The sequence below is a fragment of the Aulonocara sp. 'chitande type north' Nkhata Bay genome, linkage group LG13 (assembly GCF_057382095.1).
Source record: "Aulonocara sp. 'chitande type north' Nkhata Bay isolate Kocher_YH1m ecotype deep benthic linkage group LG13, A_spYH_male_GT1.1, whole genome shotgun sequence".
In the NCBI taxonomy this organism is placed as follows: Eukaryota; Metazoa; Chordata; class Actinopteri; order Cichliformes; family Cichlidae; genus Aulonocara; species Aulonocara sp. 'chitande type north' Nkhata Bay.
Genome location: NC_141356.1, coordinates 18,142,052 through 18,167,164, shown reverse-complemented (window position 1 = coordinate 18,167,164; position 25,113 = coordinate 18,142,052). Strand labels below are relative to the sequence as shown.

The 25,113-nt window shown below is 39.3% G+C and overlaps 1 protein-coding gene across 4 annotated transcripts in view; it reads left to right on the top strand.

The window, feature by feature from the left end:
• The window catches only part of slc8a1b (solute carrier family 8 member 1b), a 147,281-nt gene that overhangs the window by 15,350 nt on the left and 106,818 nt on the right, over window positions 1-25,113 (top strand). For all 4 annotated transcript variants that reach the window (XM_086258953.1, XM_086258954.1, XM_086258952.1 and 1 more), the window contains exons 3-4: window positions 1,256-1,420; window positions 2,143-2,936. In XM_086258953.1, the coding sequence (XP_086115079.1) occupies window positions 1,256-1,420; window positions 2,143-2,936 (959 nt within the window). The remainder of the gene's footprint in view (window positions 1-1,255; window positions 1,421-2,142; window positions 2,937-25,113) is intronic.

The following is a 25,113-nucleotide window of genomic DNA, read 5'->3' as shown; positions in this document are numbered from 1 at the left end:
TTCCTTTTTGGAACCTCCTTAAATTGCTTGATTTGCCCTGTTAGACTTTGTTGTTGTAGCAGTTTCTTATTCCCATATCGCACCAATGTCTTACTACCAAGTTTTGCAGAAGAAAAAATGCCTTCCTTAGTGTCGTATAAAAATCTTAACAGTTATAACTAAAGCATATCCGACATATCTGTGAGAAGAGTCAGCTAGTAAAAACATAATTAAGCTGTCCTCATCCAAACACATGGTGGAAAAGATAAGGTGCTAAGGTATGTGCGTGAAGAGTGTTCATGAGTAATGTGTACCTCAAATCTGTATTACAGAATGACATTTTGCCATGCTAAACTGTTGTTATGAAACACGCACAAATACCTTCTTAAGTATTGTCAGCTATTAATTTTTCATTTTGACTATTATCTGATGACACATGTGAAGATGAAGTGCATCACACACATCTAATTAAATCTTCAGTACTGTGGTGTAGATTGTGTTGATTTGCTACAGTTAATTTGAAGCCTGGTTGTCTCTTCTTCTGCATTTGAAAATTGCCCATGGTGTTATTGCTTGATGGCATTATAAAGAATCAGTGCTCCGTAAGTATATGAAGAACACTTTCATTTCATCTTCTGAAAAAAAATCACTAAATTAAATTCAAATATGTTCCTGGGGGAAAAAATGAGTATTTCTTGCCTTCCCGTTTAAAGAGACGAAGGACGTTTCATCAATGAAATGATTCTCTACGAAAAATGCAATGTCAGTGAAAAACAGAATACTTCTTTATTCTGACAGCTACAAAATAAAGTGACATCCAAATACTGACGGCTAATATATTACCTACCCATCCTTTGGGATCTGGTACTGTTAGCTTACCATGGTTACATGTAAAGTAAACCTTTGGAAATGTGAAAGCAAAAGTTTTTTGACCTAAATGTGGCTGACAAAACAAATAGTTTCAAGAATAAAACAGTGAGAACTGAGCTTTGAAACACTGACAGATAAAACTCTCACTGACCAGTGTCTAATAGCACCCTTCTTTGCTTTGATTGAGGGGTGTTATTGGACACCAACATGTTCACATGACTGGATTCACACAAACACTCACTATTTGATTTCATGCTTGTTGTTGTGTTCTCATCGCATACATGCAGTTCTCACTTGACCTTTGAGATTACAGAAGAGCGCCTAAAGAATTGATATATTGACAAAATCTTAAATGAGGTGTACTGATTACTTCTTCCTTCCGTCCTTCTATTGCTTCTGTTTTAAGGTGGACATTGAGATGGATGGAAAGATGCTGAACTCTCATGGTGTTGACTTCCTTGATGGTCCACTGGGCTTAGATATAGATGAGAAGGACTTGGATGAGGAGGAAACACGGAGAGATATGGCCAAGATCCTGAAGGAGCTTAAACAGAAACATCCTGACAAAGAGGTTTGTAACAAAGTCAGAAATATATCTTGCTATTGCTGCTCTAGTTGCACAAGACCAAAGGTAATCTGCAATATATAAAACTACTGCTGTTTGCTTTCATTTTTACAGGGTCAGATCACCAGTCTGTTGCAGAATATTAGATAAATTCTTAATAAATTCAGGCATTTATATATATTTACAAGTGAATTTCACACTTATGTATTGGTGAATATAGAAAATTAATAGGAAACCAAAGACATTTCCAAATAAAATATGCAGTATTTTTATTTGTTCTCTCACAAAGAAAATGCTGCAGACTTACTATTTACACAAAGACGAAATTTCTGAATTCTGAAAACATTTTCAAATAAAAACTTTTTGTCCTTCTACAAGAAAAAGGATTTGTGAAAGAGAACTAAGTGGTTGGCTTGGCATGTAATTTACATCTGTTTTTTTCCCCCAGACTGTGCTTGACTTACTGTAAGTGTTTGACTCATTATAATTTTACTGCTATTTGACAGTTTCTTGTTCAGTAGTCATTGATGTGACATGTAGTTAGATCTTATTTATCCATCCGAGCTTGATGAAACTCCACCACATTGGTTCAGTGACACACAGCTTTTAAAAACATGAAATAGGATACTGTTTCAGCAGTCTGGGAGTCGGGATTTATACCCCCAGGAAATCTACTATTAATGCATGTTGTTGCACTCTTTGTGGCTTTTTGTATTTTCTCTTACCAGGTGGAGCAACTCATTGAGCTTGCCAACTACCAAGTCCTGAGCCAGCAGCAGAAGAGCCGTGCTTTCTATCGATGCCAGGCCACCCGACTGATGACAGGTGCTGGCAACATCCTGAAAAAACATGCTGCTGATCAAGCACGAAAGGCTGTGAGCATGCACGAGGTTCGCTCAGAAACTGGCGAAAACGATCCTGTCTCCAAAATCTTTTTTGAGCCCGGTTCTTACCAGTGTCTTGAGAACTGTGGCACAGTGGCAGTGAATGTGGTGCGGCGTGGCGGCGACCTGGGCAAGACGGTTTCTGTGGAGTACCGGACAGAAGATGGCACAGCCAACGCTGGCTCGGACTACGAGTTCACCGAGGGTGTAGTGGTTTTCAAGCCTGGTGAGACGATGAAGGAGGTCCGTGTGGGGATCATTGATGATGACATCTTTGAGGAGGATGAAAACTTCTTGATTCACCTTTCCAGTGTCAAAGTGTTGACATCAGAAGGCGAGGAACCTGAGGAGGGGGGCGAGTCAGCTAATCACGTTGACTCAGTGGCCTGTCTCGGCATGCCATCCACAGCAACCGTTACCATCTTTGACGACGATCATGCCGGCATCTTTACGTTTGAGGAGCCCGTATGCCATGTCAGCGAGAGCGTTGGCACCATGGAGGTGAAGGTGCTGAGAACCTCAGGGGCTCGTGGCGTGGTCATGCTGCCATACAAGACGTTGGAAGGAACAGCGCGAGGTGGTGGAGAAGACTTTGAAGACTCTCACGGCGTCCTGGAATTTCAAAACGATGAGATATTGTGAGTAACTTTGATCAGTCTCTCTTAAAATCATTAACTGGTTTTCATGTAGATAATGATCAGCTTCACTGTCATTATCCTCATATTTTTCGTAATTGTTTATTATGCATTTTGTCAGTGTAATGTTGCAAATGTTATTGGTGATGAAGTGAAAAGGCGATGGTGTCAGTGCGATGTGGTGGTTGGGATGAGCGGTAAGGTGGACTGCTCTCTCAGCACACAACAAAATCAACAATACCCCACCCCCTTTATGCTTTTTGCCTTGTCTCTGTTTCCTACTTTGCCTTACTTATGCTCTTCTTTTATTTTCATCAGACTGTTCAGACCTCTGCCTTGGTCTCTGCCTTGGTCTCTGCCGTGCTGCGATGTTAGTCTTCTGTAGATTTTATTGATTTTTGCACTCTGTAGTGTAGTTTAACTTATAAGTTCCAGTGCCGAGAAGTTGGGAAAGTGAATTATTTGTTGGGTGGTTGGTTGTTTGAATTTCAAGTAATTCGAATGTCATAGCGCTGAATTTGAACGAGATGCATTGAGCTTTCTTTGAGTAAGTCATGCAGTGGAAAACAAAGAGGACCTAGACACTGGAAAAGGTACAAGAACTCAACAGACAGCAGGGAGCTGGAGAAATGCTAAGGAGGGACATCTATCTAGTCAACTTAATTTAGATTTAAAAAAAACAACAACAGTTGCCCTTTTAGGTGGCTTAATAATGTGTGAGAACATCCCAGAACAAACCACTCACGAAGCCAGCTTGAAGTTTATTTGTCATCTTTCTTAGTTGAAAAGGGACTCCACTGGAGCTCCATTTAAAGATCCCTGCTGTGAAATAAGAGCGGCACAGTTTAAAGCTCTTCTCAACCCAATGCTTAAAATCTGATGGTGACTCATGGTGAGGTTTGTGATGGCTATTTGACCACATTTGAAGAGGACTTTTACCACGCTGTTGATTTTGCTCACGGCCAGCTGCTGTAGTCGTCATCCTGACCCACACCAAGTGTGGGAAATTAGCTCCAGCTGTCAGTCTAATGTTTGTATAATACTGGTCAATATGCTTTGAAACTGAAGATAATTCCACAGTCTTCTATTCTTGTGTATATATTTTTTCAAAACTGAAGTCCTTTCATTACCAACCATTATAAAGAATTTTTTTTTGCCAAAACATTAGGTGACATGCTGACAGTACAACTGTACAGCTGATACAGGTAAATGGTATTGTACTTAGACTGTAGCCTTGTATGTTAGTCTCCTAATAGCTGTTTTAACCTTGTTAGCAGTAAATATCAAGCTCATTGTATCATTATGTTGTTCAGACTTCATTTACACATTGACGCGGTGGTTCTTAGCCAGTTTTGGTGGCCATATTAGTTTTGCTGTGGACTATAGTTTTGTATACATTTGTTCTCCTTGTAACTGTGATTGACTTGAATCTCATGTCTTTAATGGTTACGTCTGCTTTGTTATAATGCAGTCATTCAGTGTTGCTAAAGTGCCTACACACATGCACTCCTGTAGCTGTATACATGTAAAACTGAATGTCTGTTGGTTCTTTTAATAGGAGCTCTGTATTGTGTATTTCTCACAGTAAGGTGAAATACTCTTGCGAATTATCATTTCTGGGCATTGTTCTGTAAGGTTGTTGGGCTTGTACCTTTAGCGAGATATATATACCCTATAACATACTTCAGCAGTTTACCTTGTTACCTTTAGGCATTATGTTTATTTATGGGAGCTGTGATCATCCCTAAATATCATCACATGTTACCGGCTGTATAACAACCGTCATTTAAATATCCACACCATCACTGTTTCGTTGACCACTCAATCGATCCCAGTATAGCAACTGGAATGAGGTTGAAGTAACTGATACTGAGTATACTGATGAAATGATTTCACTAAATCAACTGTACTGCTTCCTTATAAAATGGATTTCTGACCTATAAATCAGATGCTAAGAGTGTTTAGTTAGTGAGTCTTTGCCCATACTGTTTATCTTAGCTTTTCTGGCTGTGGAGGAGGTTCTTTATCTTCACAGAGAACATGAGCACGACTGTGAACTGCTGCTGGTGTGGTCTCATAATAAGTAAATGAGATTTTAAAGCTGATATTGAACTACAGGAATAAACTGTACTTGACTTTGTTTAGCAGTGCGGAAAGAGATGGAAAGCACTGTGCTCTTTTAGCTGGCTGGCTTCAGTTATTGGTTACTGTAGTTTGCCTTGGAAACCAAAGGTTTGCTTACAGTGCTTGTTTGGAAATGTTCAGTTTGTATGAGAGATGGAAGAAGAGTTGTAATGACATTAAACAAAGTGTGCTGCCATAATGAATGAATAGGAGAGACGCTGTCTTAGTAACAGTAGTCTTAAACTCTTTCTGTGTCAGCCTCTACTGTTTTAGGTCAGATTTGAAGCAGATGTCTGCAGGACTTGCTTTTTCAGCCTGTGGCAGACAGAATAGTTTCCACAGCTTATAGCGCTTACAGCCAGGAATAAGTGGGTTTTAATAATACTTTGTCCAAATCAAATGATGGACTGTACATCCGGCTATCATGGTTACTGTGTGTGTGTGTGTGTGTGTGTGTGTGTGTATGTGTGTTTCTTTAGGGGAAGACTGAGTTGCTAAGTGATGACTGTAGACTACAGGAGATGTGCCTGAAGTGAAAAGTATTCTAAACATGCCACAAATGTTATCTATGTTATGTAGAAGCCATTTTGCTATTGGGAAATCAGGGGTTTGATTCCCAGACAAGTCATTTAACCACTTGGGGAGTAAGTGTGCCTATAACTCATCTGTGGTGACTTTTTTATATGAATAAGTTAAAACTGTAGGTGCTAAATCAAAAGGAAACCCCAAAGCATTATAAATAATAATAACAGAGAGACCAAAAATTAAGACTTCATGTCATGGCGAGCGATAGAATATCTGAAATTTTAACAGTAATTTAACCAAAACTTGAGCTTTCATTTAAGAATAACACACATGACTGCAACATGGTAACTTAATTTGTGCACATGCATAAATCTTAGTTAAAGTATTTTAACTTTGTGGTTTTATACTTCACTGTACCGTCCTTCTTTCCAAGCCTTGGAGTCAAGCAGTTGTTGCATATAAAAAGGAGGATGCTACACTGTGCCTTGTCTTCTGGATAAAGTTTCACGCCTTTAATGTGATGCGGTTAAAAAATAGCTGCTCTTGATATATGGCCAGAAACTGGTTATGCTGTTGCAAGCACAGCAAAGGAACTAAACTTTTAAGGACAGATACATGTAACGAATAATATGGTAACAAATAGTAACGACAACTTACCGTTCCATACCATTTATGGCCCTAATTATTTTGCAACACTTGTCCCATGCTGGGCTTTTTTAGAAAATATGCATTCCCACAGAAATACACAGTGTAAGTCAGAAATGAGCCATTGGGGCCCTGACATGTCCCTTTAGGGAAAAGCATTGAACGATTTTGCTGAGAAAAAAGAAATTACAAAATAGCTGATCTAAATATGATTGCCTCGAGGCTGACTCTACCCTGATTCTGTTTTCTGTGACAGAGGAGAGGGAATGAGGTAGAAAGAGAGAGATAGGGGTGGTACTGTGAGGAGAGAGATTAGTGTGAATGGAGGCAGTGATGGGAGCGTAGTGGGGTGGACGGAGGAGGGAGTGAGAAAGAGAAAAGTTGTAGTTCTCTAAAGTTGTGGTAATTTTCTATACGTACTAGCCCCTGCCTTTTTTTTTCTCCAATTTTCTTTTTCACCCCTTTGTATCTCTGCGTCTGAAAGAGGACCTGTGCAATTTGTCTCCAGAGTAGCTTGTGAGGTCTTGCCTAGTGTGTTTTGTGAAAGATGGAAATGTACATGATTGTGCTTGTGTGTGTGTTTGTGTGAGAGAGAGAGAACAATAGGAAGAGCACATAGACAACACCACATCCAGTGCTCAGTGCTGTCAAATTACCTCTCTACCAGCTCAGTGCTGCACATTTGTGTTTGTGTGGGTGTACTTTGCTATCCACCTTGTGGTTTAATGTGCCAATACAGATGCTTGAATTTACCAGCTGTGACACTGACACTGGTATTGTTTTCACTTTGTAGGTCTGTCTATCCGTCATCATGACAAGATGTTGCTGGAATTACCACAATGATGGTTTTGAGCCCTTGGGAGATGTTTATTTGTCTGTCTCTATGCAGATTTTGCCACAATAATAGTACTGCAAGATACAGTGATGAAGGTTTCCAAGTGCAAACAGGATGTAGTCAAAGAACTCCTTGGGAGGCAGTAATTTAAAGTACTACTACTAGGGCTGCAACAACTCATCGAGTAACTCAAATAACTCTATTACAAAAATCCTTGGGCCAAATTCTTTGCATCAGTGATTTAATCCATGTAAGCGTTTCTACTACATCTGTAACTAAAATCAGACCTGCAGTGGAAATGTATTTAGGAGTGTGCATAAGAATATAAACTAATACAACATTAACCTCAAGTAGCCCCACAAAAAGACTGATAACACAAGCCAAAGTGAGGATGGTGTTGTCATTGTTTAGAATGGAGTCTGTCTACACAGACAGCAAAGAGGCGGAGCCATCAAGGTGAGCTCAGGTGGAGTGAAAGAAAGAATGCTTCTAGTATCCAAAACTGCCTCATTAAAACCTTTACTGGGAAAAAGCAGATGAAAGTCCCTCATCAAACAATCTGATCAACAAGTGAACTGCTTCCACCCACAGCTGTTTGTTTTGCGTAGCAAGAAATCTACAAGAAGCTACAATAAAGGCACATAAATGCCAAATTTTAAAACTAAATATTGGACAAAATAATTTGCACGTGTTTTTCTGTATATGCCTGTATTACCACTGCTATTGTATTGCATACATGCTATTATAAACTAGTATCATAACACCTGTCTTATGATGAGCAGTTTTATCCAGAGCACCTTCCAGCGGTCTAAGTGGCTCTATTTTTATTATAGATGATCCTGATGGAATTGGCAGACTACTTAATGCAAACTGGGCCAGCAATTCAGTTTTTCTAAAGCTTGTCATTGAAACAGTATTTTTAGAAAATGGAAAGGGCAGTCAGGTTGGATATTATATAGAAAAAATTAAAGTACAATCAACATGTGGTTCATTAGTAATCAGCGAAGCAGTGTTTTCCAAGAGAGCGAGCCCTTGTTTCACATGCCGTCATACTGAGGTCAAAAAGTTGAGTAAACAGATCATGCAGGTGAATATGCACAATGACATGCGAATATGGAAAAACATGCATACTTACACATCTAAGCAAACTGGTGGTGCACACACTTCTACAGAACACAACATCAGTTGTTTTGCTGTGCAATCAGTCACTTTTTGACCCCACGAGGGAGCAAATATATGCACACATAGATACATACCAATTATGCAATTTCCATAAACAGGCAGCAAGTGGAGAAACATGGTGTAGTTGAGAATCAAATTAGGCTCCCTCCTACACTCACACACACATGCATACACACGATGAGCAGACTGGGAGTTCACACTCTAATAACCAGGACAGATCGGCCTTTTGAGATGCATGGTTAGAAGCTATAGAAATGTGGGATGTGTCTGTGTGTTTTTATGAGTAGGCCTGTGTGCTTTTTAAAAATACATTCAGATGGTAAAGAAATTTGATTTTTTTTTAACATTTTGCTTGTCATCGAGGTTCGGTTTGATCAAGGTTTACTTCTAAGATTCACAGTAGCATCGATATAGATTTCATTGTTCCCTTACTTGAATTGTTTCTCTATGCTCAAGAGAACTGCGTCACAGTAAAATGTATATTTTAAATGTTTCGTCAAGTTTGCAAAAAAGAAAATCCTAAATGAGAACCACACAATAAAAAAAACCACTTGGCTAACACCTGCAGATCATCAAACTGTCTCCTTCTTTTCATTAACAGTTTGCATAGTTCCTAAACCTCGAGCATGCATGATGTAATTGTATCATTATAAAATGCACATGCCAATAAACAAACAGACATATTTATGGACACGCATACGTTTGAATGCTGGTGGTAATGAGGATTGATGGGGTTTGTAGGTCACATGCATGTACCCATACACATTGCACCCTTCTGTCAGAGCAGTACCATTAGTGAACATTTCTGAATTAATTAGTAGAGAAAGATAACAAGTGTTGTGGGAGAGCACTTGTTTTTCCACTTAAGGACGGATGATTAAAACTATGTATGTGTGTGTGTGCGTTGGTGTCTGTGCAGTGTTTCGTATTTGTTTTAATAAATTCCTCTGTTGCTCTGGACAATGAAGCAAAGTGTGAAACAATATCTGCTTGAATCTTTTTCCTCCTTACATGTACACACATTCAACACAGACACACAAACAAGCTTGCACTTTATGAGGTGTGAAGTCTGTGTTCTCGTGTTACAGAGTACATTGTTATCGCACATCTAAACGTAGGAGACACCTGTGATCTTGCGCGCGCTTTTACCGTGCATGCATTTGACTTCAGCTTTGAAATGATTTTGTTTCTAATGCTTAAACGACTGGAGTAGTAAACTGACTGAAACAAATCACGTCCTTTTGTGTGAAATTCAATCATTTTTCGCTTGCCATTTTCTGGTAACAGCTTGACACGTGTTTAGATGAGAGACTGTATATAAAGGATGGATGTAGCCGTAGCGTCTTTGCACATTTGCTTTGGATTTTGCCTCAGTGTTAGCACTACTGATGTCATCCCATTTGTTTTTTTGGAGCTGGAAGTCACCCTGATTGCAGTGTTAAGCTAGCAAACTTAGTTAGCAAGCTACATCCATAAACTGGTGCATATCCAGTGCAGACTCTGCTAATTAGTGCTATGTCGCAGACTAATAAAACACTTTTATTGGAAAGGCCGTACCACACAGCAGGCTATTATCAGATAATTCCACTAAAAATGTTCCACCAAAACCACAAACATGGTTGAGATTTCCAGTTCTGTGACTTATTTTTTGGATGACTTACTGACTAATTAAAAAGATTAGTATCTTTAATGGATGATTAAGATCATAGCTGCAGTCACATGAAGGCACAAGCATTGGGAAAAAGTGTAGGAAACATGTAGCAAATGAGGAGAGAGGCTCAAGACTGACATCATATCTTGGCGTTTTTTCACCCTACTTTCCACAAAATCAGCTTTTATCTCCGGCAGGCTGCCACAGTCTTTCTCATGAAGGAGAGCACAATCAATGTTTCAGAATCCTTTGTCAAGCTCATTACGCTAACCCATAAGCGGTTGCTTTGTTTACTGTATATACCTCTAAATCATTGCCAAGCTATTGCTCACATGGAAAAACACACATCATTTTAGATGGACACTCATAAACATAATGAGGGAACTGGACCGGACTGAAATATGCCATTTCCACTTGTACTGCATGATTGTTTGGGATATACAAGTATGACAATTAGGCTCTTCAGTGTTTTTTGTATACCGAATAACAGAAAAGTAGAAGAGAGTGCAAGCGAAAGGGGTGAGGACAAGAGAGGGCAGGTCAGCAGCTTGACAAATGAGCCCTAACCAGCTGCCTCCACAAAACACTATTGCCTTGGCAACGGTGGGGATGGAGAGAGAGAGAGTGAGAGGGGGAGAGAGAGAGATACTCAGAGACATAAAGGGAGCAAGAGAGGAAACAATATTTTCTCATTTATTCTTACAGCTGCCAGATGTGGCTTCTAATTGTGTTGTTTGAATTTCGTGATTATAATCTATGAGCGCAAACTTTGCACTGTTTTTTAGCTGCTAAACAAGTACTTGATGCACTATTGCAACACACTCAGCTCATGAATATGTATCTTAGCAGTTTTAGGATACAGGGAATTTTGCAGTCGTTCTAGTTTTAACAAAAGCTAATAGAAGTTTTTAGGAGTAGATCTATGTAAAAAGATGTCACAATACATCGCCAACCATTCTTGAATTACAGCTTTCACTTACTTGCCCTCCAACTTGTTTGTTATCCCTCTGGCAAATATAGCTGCAACTGATTGTGTCACATCTTCCATTCACAAGTTTGCCAACTAGCACATTCAGCTACAAGGAACAGCGCTTCCACTGAACAGCCACTCCCTTTACCCTGTGATGACTCGGTTGAGATCCACTGCACACTTTAAGAATTCAAGCACTTAAACATGTATAGGCATCTACAACTGCCGATACCAAGTCCAGGACAAAACACTGACAGCGACGTTTTTGAGCTCACAAACATGCAGTGCTGTTTTCACAGTAAAGAATTTCAAGAAGGATGTGACTCTTAATGAATTAATCCCTACAACAAAGCAGGAACTGAGGCATTTGCTTTGAAGTGGTGGTTTTAACATAAGAGCATTCTGCTTTTAAGTCAGTCTGGTCACTTGCTTTACCTATTTTAGGTATCATGAGCCATTTTTAAACCTGTGGCATCACTGTGTATATAGTGTAGCTCTTTGCTTGGTGCTTATCCTTATGAAAGAGGGGCTTTAATAAGAGCACTGGCATATTCCCTGGTCTGTCTGTCTGTCTCCACTAAGTAGTTCTAATGGATGACTATGAGCAGGCTAATGCTATTATGTTGATGTTAATTTTTTGGTGAGCGGGGTCTGTGATATTGGAACTGAATCCCACTGGGTTATTTATTCTTCACGTTAGTCGCAGAGGAATCGCTGAGGTCGGAAGATTGCCAAATGTGTGTTGTATGTATATGAACTTGACAGGTTAAGTGAAACAGATCATTGTTGTTTATACCATGGGATATTTCGGTTGCGTTTGTTAAACTTTGTGTGTGAGAGTTCTTTGAATATTATCAGCTGCCACAGTCAAAGATGGATATAACCTCTGTGTCTGAAAAGTGAAGTCATTTCATTGCGTTATTTTTACTGGCCAGCAGAGGGCGACTCATGTGGTTGCAAAAACACTTCAGTTTGTATAGAAATCTGTGCAAGAGTAGTACTCTGATCCCTTTCTCTGTGACGTTGGGAAACATGGATTTCTGGGTTCAATTACTAGATTTAGTTAATTCATGTTCATTTTCAGCAATATTCTCCTCATTAGTCCCTCTGAGTTGCATTTGCATGTCCTCCCTGTGCTTGTGTAGGTTTCCTCAGGGGGCTCATGCTATCACAAACATGTTCACTTACTTCACCTATCACTGTGTTCTTCATGAAGGTATTGGCTTACATTCTCTGCACAGTGGCTTCCTACTGCATCATAATGTGTAGGACAAGTTAAAGGATCAGTTTCACTACAGGAATAAATAAAGGATATATTACCCTCATACACTTCGATCACCAGAGTGGCTTTAAATCCAAATCTCCAGATTCAGTTGGCAGTTACTTTTGGGTGAAATTCGCCCTGCGTGTCATGCGTTTTGAAGACATGCAGTGTTCAGCAGGAAAATTGAGTAGGAAAGAGTTTAAGCCTTTAATAGTTGTAAGGATACAAAAACCTTCCAAAGGAGAGCTTCCCCAAATCCCCAATTATTTAGCAAAGGCCTCTTCTCTGTATGATCAGTATAACCTGTATGGCCAATAATCACACCTCTACATACATTTTTTGTTTTACATACAAATGTGAACAAGTTCAGCGAGGAAAACAATATTTTTTAAAATCTAAAGTTAGTTCACATTCATTTTCATTTAAAACCAAGGTATTGCAAGTGATGGGAAATGTTGTGTATGTGTCAAAAACAAGCACATATCGCATCCTTCTGTTTAGTGAGAACGTAATTAAAACATTACAACAGGACAGGTCAGGTATAGGTCTCAGTTTTACTGCTAGGATTTGGAGTTTGCTGATTGAAAGGGGCTTGGTTTAATGCTTGCACTGCCTTTTGTGTAAAAGACATTAACCCAAAGCAAAACATTTCTTTGTTTTACAAGAAGTTGGGAAGACAGACGGTGTGTGTGTGTGTGTGTGTGTGTGTGTGTGTGTGTGTGTGTGTGTGTGTGTGTGTGTGTGTGTTAGAGAGAGCAAGCGAAAGCGAGATCATGCATGTTTTTAATTTGTCCATTAACACCTGCTCCATATGCAGAACACACCGTCTGTATGTGTTCTTTTTTTCTTCCACTTCTTTTTTCTCAGCATGCCGTTCTCTTAGCGCAGTGTTGCTGCGGGTAACCACATTAATGGCTGGTGCAGTATGTGGTCAAATGCTGCCAGTTGTAGTAAAAGCTCAGACTATTTCACGCTTTGATGAGTTTCTCTTTCCATCTCTCTCTCTCCCTTTTTGTGTGCCAGTGCACACAGAGAAAGTGAAGAGTATAGAGGGAAGGGGAGAGAGCAAGAGATCAATGGATGTATAGAAGAAAAGTTCACAAATAAAGGACCATAGAGAAATGAATGGAGGACAGTGAGAAAAGGTGAAAGGAGAGTGCTAACAAGAGCTCACATTGCAAAAAACAAGGACAAAACTTGACAAATATACTTGAAACAAACTGCAGGACCACAAAATAATGTTGTGAAAGATAAAAGTGCACTGTTCTGCTACCTCCTTCTCATCCTTATCCTTACTAAATTTCCTGTATCTCTTAATCCAGTGTCTCACTATCTTCATTCATAATATAACTATTACATACACTCATCTTTAACGTGTCTAACAATAATAGTAATGATGACAAATGTGATTGTGCAAATGTATGAACCATAACAAAAAAGTGTTGGTTTTGAGCTGTCTTAAGTTACCTTAGGCCTGAGTCACACAGGCCTAGAGACCTGTCAGTGGCCCCCATGGTGAACCATGGAGACACGTACCTCCATAGTACCTCGGTTAGCAAATGTTTGTTGCAGTAGGGAGAAATTTTAAAGGTCATTTTTCTTCATTTCTTGTTTCCTTAGCATTTTTTCCCATTCAGGTTTAAATCCAGTCCAGCCAGCAGTTGGTGAGTGTGCGTCTTCTATACAAAGTATAGTAACTTCAGCAGTCTGCTAACAAGGAAAGAAATCACAAGGATATTTTTGGTGCAGTGCCCTCATTGTGACAAGTTTCACCCAGCAACAGCCAGCAACCTCCAGCAACCACTTACCAGTCAGGGAATATGCATTTTTCCTACACAACAGGTTGCTAGGAAGTTGCTGAGTATATGACCCAGACCTTAGCTAGCTCTGATTTGATTCTAGATATTGCCAGTTGGTCTATCTAGCACTTTTTCCACACTTACATATTTAATCACAGTCTAATTGCAATTAATTATTTGTTAAGACAATGGCGATAATCAGGATGAATTTATGTTTTATCCTAATATGAGGCTGACTTTTGTGATTTCAAGTAAAATGTAACAGCTATTGCCTTGACAAGCTTTCACTAGGATTCATGATTCCCAGAGGATTAATCATGATCTACAGTATCACCTGCTTGTACCTCACTTGATCCTTTTTTTTTCATTGTGATGAAGAGAGATGTGAGCTTGCAGTGAGATCCACCAATAAATCTGCTACAATATAATCACACATGATAGCTTATGGATTCTTGGCTGGAATTCTGTTCCGTCTCCCTCTGTACAATTCCCATATCTTTTTTTTTTCTGCAAAGATTCTCAAGTAATCAAAGTGATGGAGTATCTAGAAGTACTTCTTGACTGTCTCTGAAACATGTCTTTTTCTTACTTTCTCCTTTCCTTCGCTCACACCCTGTGTAAACCACTTTCTGTTTACAACATGTTGACACAGCCAACATAGTTTTGGTCAGTTAGCAACAAGGGGAACTTTCCCAAAAAAGGATTAGACTATGTTTGGCCACACTGGACTAACATTGGTACAGATGTGGTAAATGATGTAAGGAGTCCAGCGGCTGGCTGCAGACTGGTATGTTAATGTGCAAATCACTGTTATCCATTTGATAGAATGTGTCAATAAGTGTTGAAATATATAAAAGGAATTTTAAACAATGGCAAGATTGGGAAAAGTGGAAATCAAATTCGCCTTCTAATATTGTCCAAAAGCAAGGCACTCTTTTAATTATATGCCATTTTTAATTAGTGGAAAACAGTTATCTTTGCTCATCTTTTAATATGTAATTCTGTGTTGAGTGGAAAAAAATGAATAATAACCCAATGGTAAAATGTATTCCCAATGACCAGGTGTTGTAAAGGAGTGGCCTTGGAATTGTGGCATCATACCAATAGCTGTCCTACTGAGGAGGTAATCTCCCATACGCTATAGGTGCTCCAGCTTTGAGCAATAGAGATTTGCATTTGTCCTGAGCAGCTGAATGAAGAAAAAAACAAAAATGGTAGTTTCTGGGGGAAGGAAAGCTTGTCCTGTATGCCCTTGTATGAAGAAAAATAATAAATAAGAAAATCCACTTAGAGGAGGACAAGTTCAACACTTAAGAGCCACCTTCTTTTTTCATTGCTCAGATGGATGCGAACTGTTTTTTCTCGTATTTCACTTAGACTCTAGAACAGGTTTTTTGTTAATGAGCACAGCAGAGATGTATGTGCAATGCTAATGAGCGACAGGCAAAGGGTGGAAAATGAGGAAAAGTCTGCATACTCAACTTAGCAGACAATGTCTAAGACAAAGCCATTAACATTTTTGTAACATGCAGTCGTTTAAAGTATGAACTACTATCTGTAGAGGTTACACATTGTTCAATCTTACTTAAGATTGTTTATTTTTCATCTAAAATGATTAGATGACTACGGCTGCAAAGATTGTAAAAATAATTGACTGTAAAAAATTGTCGACGCGTCATACACTAATATATATAAATTTTGATTTGATTTGAATACCACATAAATGTGTTTTTGTAACTGCAATACACTACAGGAAGCTATGACGGCAATATGGCCTCTATTGTCTGCCAAGGCTACACTTAGTGCTAAAAAAGAAGAATGCAGTGTGAACACAAAACAGAATGTCACTGTCGCTACCTGATCCGTACCGGAAACCCGATCGGTACCACGCATGCGCAAATCTAACGCCACTTCCTCTCTTTATCATTAAAACTTTCATTTGTATTACTTGATATTTTTATTTATTTATATTTTATTCTGACGGTCCTATTGAGTAATGTTACATTTTTTAAAATTATTTTCAAAATCATGTTTCTTGGGTCATTATTTAAATTTTCTGTTAAGTGGGTGAGAGAGCAGGTTGATATTCACAGGCGCGCAGACTTAAGCAGTTGAGGTACTGGTACTGGAGCCAAGAACAGAAAGTTTGCCCGCAGGAAGCTGAGGTAAGAGTTATTGAAGTAATTGTTGACTAATCAAAGCAAAATGACAGATTAGTTGACAACCAAAACAATCCTTAGTTACAGCTGTATACATACAAAGATAACACAAAGAAATGTGTGTAAGATAATACATTTATGATGCAATGCAAAGCTCGTACTTTTCTACTGGAAGATTTTGTCTGCAAAACTCGTAAAACCTGAATGATCAGTGATTTCGGTTTGCATCACAGATGGAAATGCCAGCAAACCACAAACAGTGGTGCACCTAGTGTGACTATGATGTTTGTCTCTGTACAGTACAAAGAAGACGTAAAACCCTGTGTGATTAAAGTAAACAAAAATGTCTTAGGACAAACTGAGCTGAGATAACCAAGTGAAAGTTAAACAGATTTATGGTGCTTAGTGGCCCATATCACTGCAACAGATTTGATGCAAGAGAGTGAGTCTTGCCTGGAGCTTAGCTTGAATATGTATCTGATAGCAGTCGCACTGAGGATAGTCACACACGCTCACAGCCACAGTTCTGCTCTTCTGATAGCTGCATGGAGAGAAAAGACACAGACCATGCTCCCTAGTAATGTGCACTGCTAGACAGGCACACATACACACACATGTACACACACACCCTCAAACACACACTCTTGCTGCAGCAGCTGCAGTGTTAGCTAATCTGTACAGGCTCTAGTGTGCAGAATCCTGGGCTTACAGAGATCTGATACCAATTCATCTGTCTCTCTTTTTCATCTCTTTCTCTGACTGTGTCTTTCTGTAGTGTTCAAAGCTGTAAATATATTACATCCCCATGGTCTCTTACCGAAATGGGCTGATCAGGAGAATCCAGGCTCTGTTCTTTGATTGATTTCATCTATTAAATCTGTTCAGTCGTGAGCTGGGATTTAGATAAAGGGGAGGAGGGAGCTTAAAGATTTGAAAGACATCCGGGGAAGCAAAATCTCAGGTCTTTGCATTTATTTCATTACCTTTTCAGATTAAAAGCTTCTGTCTGCATTTGTAGAAGAGCGCTATTTACTTTCCTATAGGAGGTTTAAATGGTTTGAAATGAATAATAATGATAAAAAAACACCAGTATTCTCATTGTTTCTAAGAAAATTTGCTGTACAGCAATCCTGGTTTGAGGGGTTTAACAAATAATATTCCTTGATGGTGGAAAAGCCTTGTCATACCACTAGATGAATTTTCCATGTAATCTATGATGACAAGATGTCCTAGTTTGCCAGGGACGGTGTCTGGATTTTGTGCTCGGACTCAGACAAGCCTAGAAACACAGCCTAGTATCTGAAAAAGTTGGATGCTGTGTAAAGCTATTAATAAAAATGGAATTTAGACCATACATTTAATTAAAAATATTAAAGACAGCATTTGAAATATTATTTTGGGGGAGCCAAGAATTTGAATTCTTCCTTTTATGACAATTTTTCTCTTACTCCCGTTACACTCATTGACACAATCAGGCATCAAACTGCAGGTCTTTATCCAAAAACTGAAAATGCACTGATGAAGTGCACTTCAGTTTCCAGTCCAAATAATTGCTCTCATGCGCACAAGGTGACAAAAGTGGTAAGTGATGTGAGTGAGGAGTGTGTGTGTTAGAGAACGAGTGACTGTCAGATGAGCCAAACAAATCTTTGACTTTGTGCCAAAATGTCTGGTGACCTCAGTTACACTCAGACTTAACAGATGTGGATTGTGGCGATAAACCTAAGGCAGGAAGACTCCCTCCTTCCACTGCGCCTTTCTGTTTGCACTAGAAGCTTTTTAATGACTTTAACAAACATTTGAATCGTATAAAAGGCGTGTAATTAGCCACGAGTCACATGCACATGCTCTTTCTGTATCCTGAAGTATGACATCCCAGAAAGGGTTTGGCCTGGCAGCAAGAGGAGGCTTCAATTTAATCCCATATGGTGCAAAACACTTAAATCCTAAGCCAAAAGTAGAAGGTAAGCAAACCATATTCACAATTAAAGCTCAAGACCTAACAGTACTAATATCACTCCCTCTATGAAGCTATAGCTAGAAACTAGCTATCATAGCTAATTAATGTAATTGCTTATGTTAAGTAGTTATGTTTAAACTTAAGGGAAAAAATCCACAAAGTGTGGCTTTGCTGAGCTATATTTGTGTCATCTAACATTTTCCACAATAGTGGAATTCAACTTCAACTTAATCTTTACAAAAACCAATAACAAAATAATGCCAACAGAAACCGAGATGAATATAACTATCGTGGCATTTGGAGACCTTTGGCCACAGTGTTGTGTGTCACATCTGTGTGTTGTGATGTGACACTGAGCTTTTTTTCTGTCATCGCTGTTGCCCTTAAGCTCGTTTTCAAACTGCGAAGTGTACAAAACACTGTAGAGAAGATTTGTATGGATATAATTGTGTGTGTGTGTGTTTAAAAACACTGCCAGTATACTTTCTGTGGTTTTGTGGCTGTTAAAAGCTAGCTTGTGTGTCAGGTTTACTCGAAGTAAACATTTCCACATCTTTGAGCGGGAGTAAAAGTGGGACCCTGTTAAGTCAAATTAACGATTTGCCATCAGTTTAAACACTGACCTGACAAGTAGGTTTTCTGCGACTGAGGGAGAATGAGCATTTGCCATATTTTTTTTTAAACGTGTGTGTGATTGGTATATATCCATAATGCATGTGTAACAATGCAACAGATAACTCTTTATGTCATTTTGGGTCCTCTGGGATCTGACCTCACTGAGTTCTCCCGCGATCCCTGGAAAAAGAATGTAATTCGGGAATTCCAGCTGGGATTTCCCTTGCAGTTTTTCCCAACCTGGAATTTAATAGTGCAGATTAAGCAGTAGGATTTGGTGTGTATGACTACTACCTTAATGCCTCAATATCACAGTGAGCTGTCATAATTTAGCAATGTGTGGTTCTCATAGGAACTTAATCTAAGTGTGAGGCTGACAGTCTATTGCTTGTATCGTGTGTAAGGTGTTGAATCTCAGTGTTCAACCTCTGCAGTGAGGTGGGATGCTACAATAGAATCTCTACAGAGTTTGTTATGGTGTATTTTGTGCATTTACAATCACAAAGCATGAGAATACAGAGAGAATCGGTGCAGGCACAGGGGAAACATGCAGCTCCTCACAGAAAAACCCTACCTGACCAGGGGAATTTGAACCCAGGATTATCTGGTCGAAGGTCAGAGCCACCCCGTTTTTGAAATTGATAGATATCCTCTTTCCCTGTGGTTCCTGTCTTAGGATGAAGGCATTTGAACATATGAGTGTCTCCAGGTTTGTTAAGAGTTATTACAGGTCTTTAATAAAAGGAGTGGTAACCAATGCAGACCGGACTCTAGAAAAGCTTGTGACAGCTCATGATTAAGAGAAATGAGGTTATTGAGAGTTTAACGATAACAAATGATCCATGAGAAGAGAAACGGAGGAGAAGCTGCTGACATTCAACTTTTTTTTTCTAATACAAGACTAATTACAAAAACACAGTTTTTCCTTGGCACTATGGAAAACACCCCCAAAATGGCAATAAGATCATAACCAAACTCTCCATGGAAATGCAGGCTAATGAAATTCTTTCAGCATAAGCAGCTCTTAGGGCAAAAAAAATGCAATGCCCCTATTAAATAATCATAGGAAATATGAGGTAATTTTGTGCCTATAAAGTAAAGTAATAGCTGTGACAATCTAAACATCTTTACAAGCTTTACCTGTGAGCCAAGCAATCGATATGATTTGACATGCCGTGCTGATTCATAATATTTGTACTAATATAAACCCCAAGACAGCAAGGAAAGCAGCCGGCAGATAGAAGAAGAGCAACAGACAAGAGGCAGCCAGCAAAGCATGTTGAATGAAATGAAAAGAGTGAGGCAGGAAGGGGAAGACGGGCAAATGAATCCACTCTACAATCTATCAGCAATGGCAGGTTGTCTATATGTTGGAGGACTGAGCTATCACATAATCCCCGGGTGGTCCTGGTTTCTGTCTCCGCGGTGACAAGCGTCTCCTTGGTGGATGAACGAACTGTCGGTGAGTGGAGGCCTCGCATCCGTGTGTGTGTGTGTGTGTGTGTATAAAGATTTATGAGTTCACACACTGACAATGAGAAACAGCCTGCTTCATACATGCGCTCTCTTTCTCATGCACACCCACTCCCCCACATTTTTTTCTAGATCATATTATAAATGACTGTTCTTAAGACCTGTGGGTTAATCACTGGGGCTCCACGGGCTACTCACATATGGCATGACTAGATATTAAGAGTTAGAAATATTGTGGCCCAGTGGAAGAGAGCACCGGTCGATGTCAAGGGAAATTTAATGAAGGCAGTTTAATTTTTAGTTTGAAGATGAATAAATTTATGCTTAGCTACATTAAAATTTCATCCATTTAGCATTTTAATGATTGTTGTTTTATAGTAGATAATTGTGTAATTGTGCATGTTTGGCTCTAGCTGAGTAATAAATATAGTCTAGTCTTGAAGTGAAGCTGGAAAATGGGCTTTCTATTATCTCTTGTCTTTGAGGAACACTTCAGATTGAGTGGTTTGGAGACAAAGTAATAGGAGCGACTGAAAACACCAGTGATGATGTAAGGAACTGCTGAAGGAAATTCACCAGTGATTTGCAGATGCAGCCCATAGATTTTGTAGCTCGTGTGTTTTTTTTATAACCATAACTTTCACTATGTAATGCTATGGAATGTTGAAATGTTGTGTGGTTCTTCAACGACACCTTCACTGCCTTGATGGAAAATAAGTCTAAATGTGATTTTAGGATGAAAGTTGAGAAGTAATATTCGAGCTTTTTTGTCTTGGTGGAAATACAGACTTTTGTGAGTGGTATTGTAGTCCCCTGGCACAGAGAGGTGCCTTTAATCTTGATGAAGGGTAGCGGTGGAATCACAATCATCTCCAAACACACAGCCCTACATACACAGGGAAACAGACAAAGAAATACACAAGCACAATTACACTAAGATCGATTCCCAGGGAGGAAAGTTGCAGATGTGATGTTTTAGGTCTTTACATTTAAAGCCATTGTATTTGTACCCCTAACATATTTTTGTTAACTGATCTTTTACAGTTAAAAACAAAAAAAAAATTGGCATTAGAATACCTGGATTCGAATCATTGGTGACCTCTTTTTGTCCTCATTTTAGATGTTTAACATCTAAATATGTTCTACCATATCTGTTTATGTGACTGCAGATAGTTTCTAATGCTTTAAGAAAGACACTTCTGTGGAGTAGTATTATAACATAGATAGGCCAGCAGTGGATGTAGGCTATCAGCCGATCTTGTTTCTAATGTAGCACACTGACTCCCATGATGCTGCAGAGGACGAGAGACTGGGAGTGAGAGAGAGAGAGAAAGGCCTCCGGCTCCTCTTGCTTCTTGTACTCTTTCACAATCTCTCATATGTCCACCTCAATCACACTTTTACCCTCATTTTAACTTTCTCTTAGGGATACTTTAAGTCTTTCATCACTCTCAGCTCTTTTCATGTGATCTCTTTGAACTTTCTCACACTGTTTCACTTATGCTTGCTTTCAGTATGCACAGTAATACTCAATGAAGAGCATTACAATAAAGACATTTTTCATTCTCTGTATGAATACATAAAACCTAAAAGAGATGATCTATCGACTCGTTTTTACATTTTTATGAGTAGATGCCACGTTTTAGGGCAGCAAGGGCCGGGGACTTTTCTGTGTGGAGTTTGCATGTTCTCCCTGTGTCTGCGTGGGTTGTCTCCAGGTACTCCAGGCTTCCTCCCACAGTACAAAGACATGCAGTTAGTGGGTTAGGTTAGTTTTGGCAATTCTAAATTGCTCATAGGTGTGAATACTGTGTAAGTGTTAAAGGTTGTCTGTCTCTGTGCCAGTCCTACGACAGACTGGCAACCTGTCTAGGGAGTACCCACCTCTTACAGTGTGGTAGCTGGGATAGGCTCCATAGGGTAAAAGGTGGACTTTTTCTAAGGAGAAACCGCATATCCATCCTCTGTTCAGTAATGCTTTGCTGTGCCTGTTCTTCATTGACCTACCTCTGTTAGAGGTACAATTTGTTATTTTGTGACTCTGGAGATGATGCTAGCAGCCTAATATTGTGTCCCATTTCAAGAGCCACCTGCTTCAAAGGACGCAGCTGATGGAGGGTGCAAACTGAGTCTGCATCTGCACATTAAATAAAGTGATTACAAAGGCAGTAGTAGTTTTTGTGCTACTGAGACAACTAGAGAAATAGAAGTTGATTTTTTAAATATATTAACCCTTTCATTGGAGAGATTTTGGGAGATGGGAGATTTTGCTAATAGCATATCTATCAATGTCAGATCGATAGAATGAGATATTACAGTGGTTCTCGTGGTAAAAATTAAGTGCTTATAAAATTGAAACAGAGTGGGTTAAAAAGATTCGATATTTAAGATCACACTTTTTTGTATTTTATCATCGGGCATTTTATTTTTATCAAAAATTCATGTATCATCTGGACTACTGTCCTCCATGGATCAATGTAGGCGGTTTGTGGGAGTGTTTGACGTGTTAATGTTTTTGATTTCTGGCTGTGAATTTTCTTAAATTTGATTCAAAAACAAGCAACCCGAAGCAGTCAGAATTGTTGGCACCACTCTGCGAGCTAGTGGGAGTAAATGACAATCAATACAAACCACTGCATAAACAAAAGATGAAACAACCAACTTGGTATTAAAAGAAGTGAATGAAGGGGAGGAAGAACAAGCAGTTGAGGACAGAGATTCTTTTGGATGGTCTGCTGACAGTATCCAGCAATGGAAAATGGAAATGGAAAATACATTGATGCTAATTTTAGTGCTAAAAGAGTGTTTAATGTTTAATGGTCAAAATACAATACAAATGTTTTATAGGTTGTACTTTTCAAACAAGGTGGCAAAATGTGCTTCCTCAAAAAAACACACAGTTTTCATTGTTAGTTTTCTTCAGCATGTGTAATATTTGATCGACTGACTAATTAGCTAAAACCCGTGTTAAAAACATCTTAATTTGTCTTATATTTAAGCATTTAGATATACTAACAAGCTGAAACAGCATGTGATAGCTAGACAGCAGATAATGAACGGAGGTAAATGGTTTTAATGTGCACAAACACACACTCTTTCACAGTGATTAGCCTACAGTTGCCCTTCTGTTTTGTCTGTTGTGTGTCACACAGGGAACAAATAGGGACAAGCAGACATTAGCCATGCCCCGCTGTTTAAACACAGACCTCTGTGCGTGTTATATCCCTGTCTGATCAACAATGTCTCTCTATTCTGGCGAAGGTGTGGTAGGTCTTTCCTTGGCACAATTCCAGCAAGTGGTTTAGGACTGAGCCTGTGTGTGTGTGTGTGTGTGTGTGTGTGTGTGTGTGTGTGTGTGTGTGTGTGTGTGTGTGTGTGTGTGTGTGTGTGAATATCACTCTGTGCCACTTCCGAGCCTTTACAAAAAATTCCTCCATTACACACTCTTCCTACATCCTCTGCTTCCACCATACAGTAAAACCAAGCTTTACATGAGTGGCCCACACACACAGACTGCACTGCCAGCCGCCTTCTCTGTTTTCTAAAGATCTCAGGGTACAGTCCTTCAGATGTATTCAAATGCCGAAAGCACTCTTTGATTAGTCTTTTCTTGGAAAAAAAAATGTATTCATTAGTCTCATATGAAGAACTGAAGGCATGTATTGGATGTTTTACCAGGATTAGGAACAGCATGTATTTTCTCAAATATGAGAAATATGCAAAGCTGCTCATGCTCAGTTTGAGTCAATGTCCATGGAGAAGGATAAAATGGAAGGATTTCCACTTCAGCGATCTGATAGGTAGCTCATTTACTCTTGGACTGCATGTGAACTTGGTCCATATCAGATAAAAAGGGCTCACATACCATATGTGTTTTACTTCCATTCAAAATCTGCTTAAAACACCAAATATTATCAACTTTGAAGAGAATACTAAATGTAACACTTTAGTGTTACATAGAGCTTTAGTGATGCAAATCACAATTGTGCTCTTCACAGTGCTTATAATTGATCTCTATCCTCAGAGGCTAAGCACATCTATATACATTCACTTCATGCACTCACGCTTAAAAGCATATGCACACCAATAAAATGCTCTATAAGCAGTACACATGTCACCATTGCGCAATTTGTAGCCACTCTTGTCACCTTTATGCTGTTTTCACACACAGCTGCATGCAATCATAAGCACAACGTGCACAAGCTTGCCTTTTCAATATGCCTGAAATAGTGAGGAGTCAGTGGCGAAGGTGAGCAAGAGCAAGAGAGGTGGGGTGAGTAAACGAAAAAGAAGTGGAAAGAAAGACTGAACAGAAAAATCCTGTTTCCATTGCTTCACACAGAGAGAGGGAAAGAGGAAGCCATAAGGGGGATGGCAACGTGACAAATGTCTGGCCATAGAGTGAAGCCAATAAGAGACAGAACTAAAGAGAGGGAGTGATGAAGGAAGAGCGAGAGAGAGGAGGAAAGGAGAGAGAGCAGAATATGTAATTAAAGCTGTGACTACCAGGGTCTGAAATCATTTCTCCCAGTCGTTGTGTTGGACTTGGCTTGTGGTGCATCTCTGGAAACTCCAAATGACATAAGTCTTTCACAGTATGTGTGCGTATGTGTGTGAGTGGGTATGACTTAATGTACAGTATTTTGGTATGGTTTTTCACATATGCCAGACAAGGTCGATTATGTTTGTTAAGTAGCTATCTGAGTGCATGCCTTCCAGTGCCATGCGACATGCACTGTATATATTTCTGCTGTATCCTAGCTTTAAAGTGATTTGTTTTCCACATTGCTACATCAGTGTGTTTATAATGGATCAATAGAACCCCCATGACCTCCAGGGAGACATAAAGAAAGTGGAGAAGAGAGAGGGTCAAACGTAGCTGCTGATATGAAACCAGCCTTTTGTTAGACACCTCACAGTTCACTGCACTGATGTAGGACCAACTACTACATGGCTGGTCCAGTCCCTGAGGGTCTTA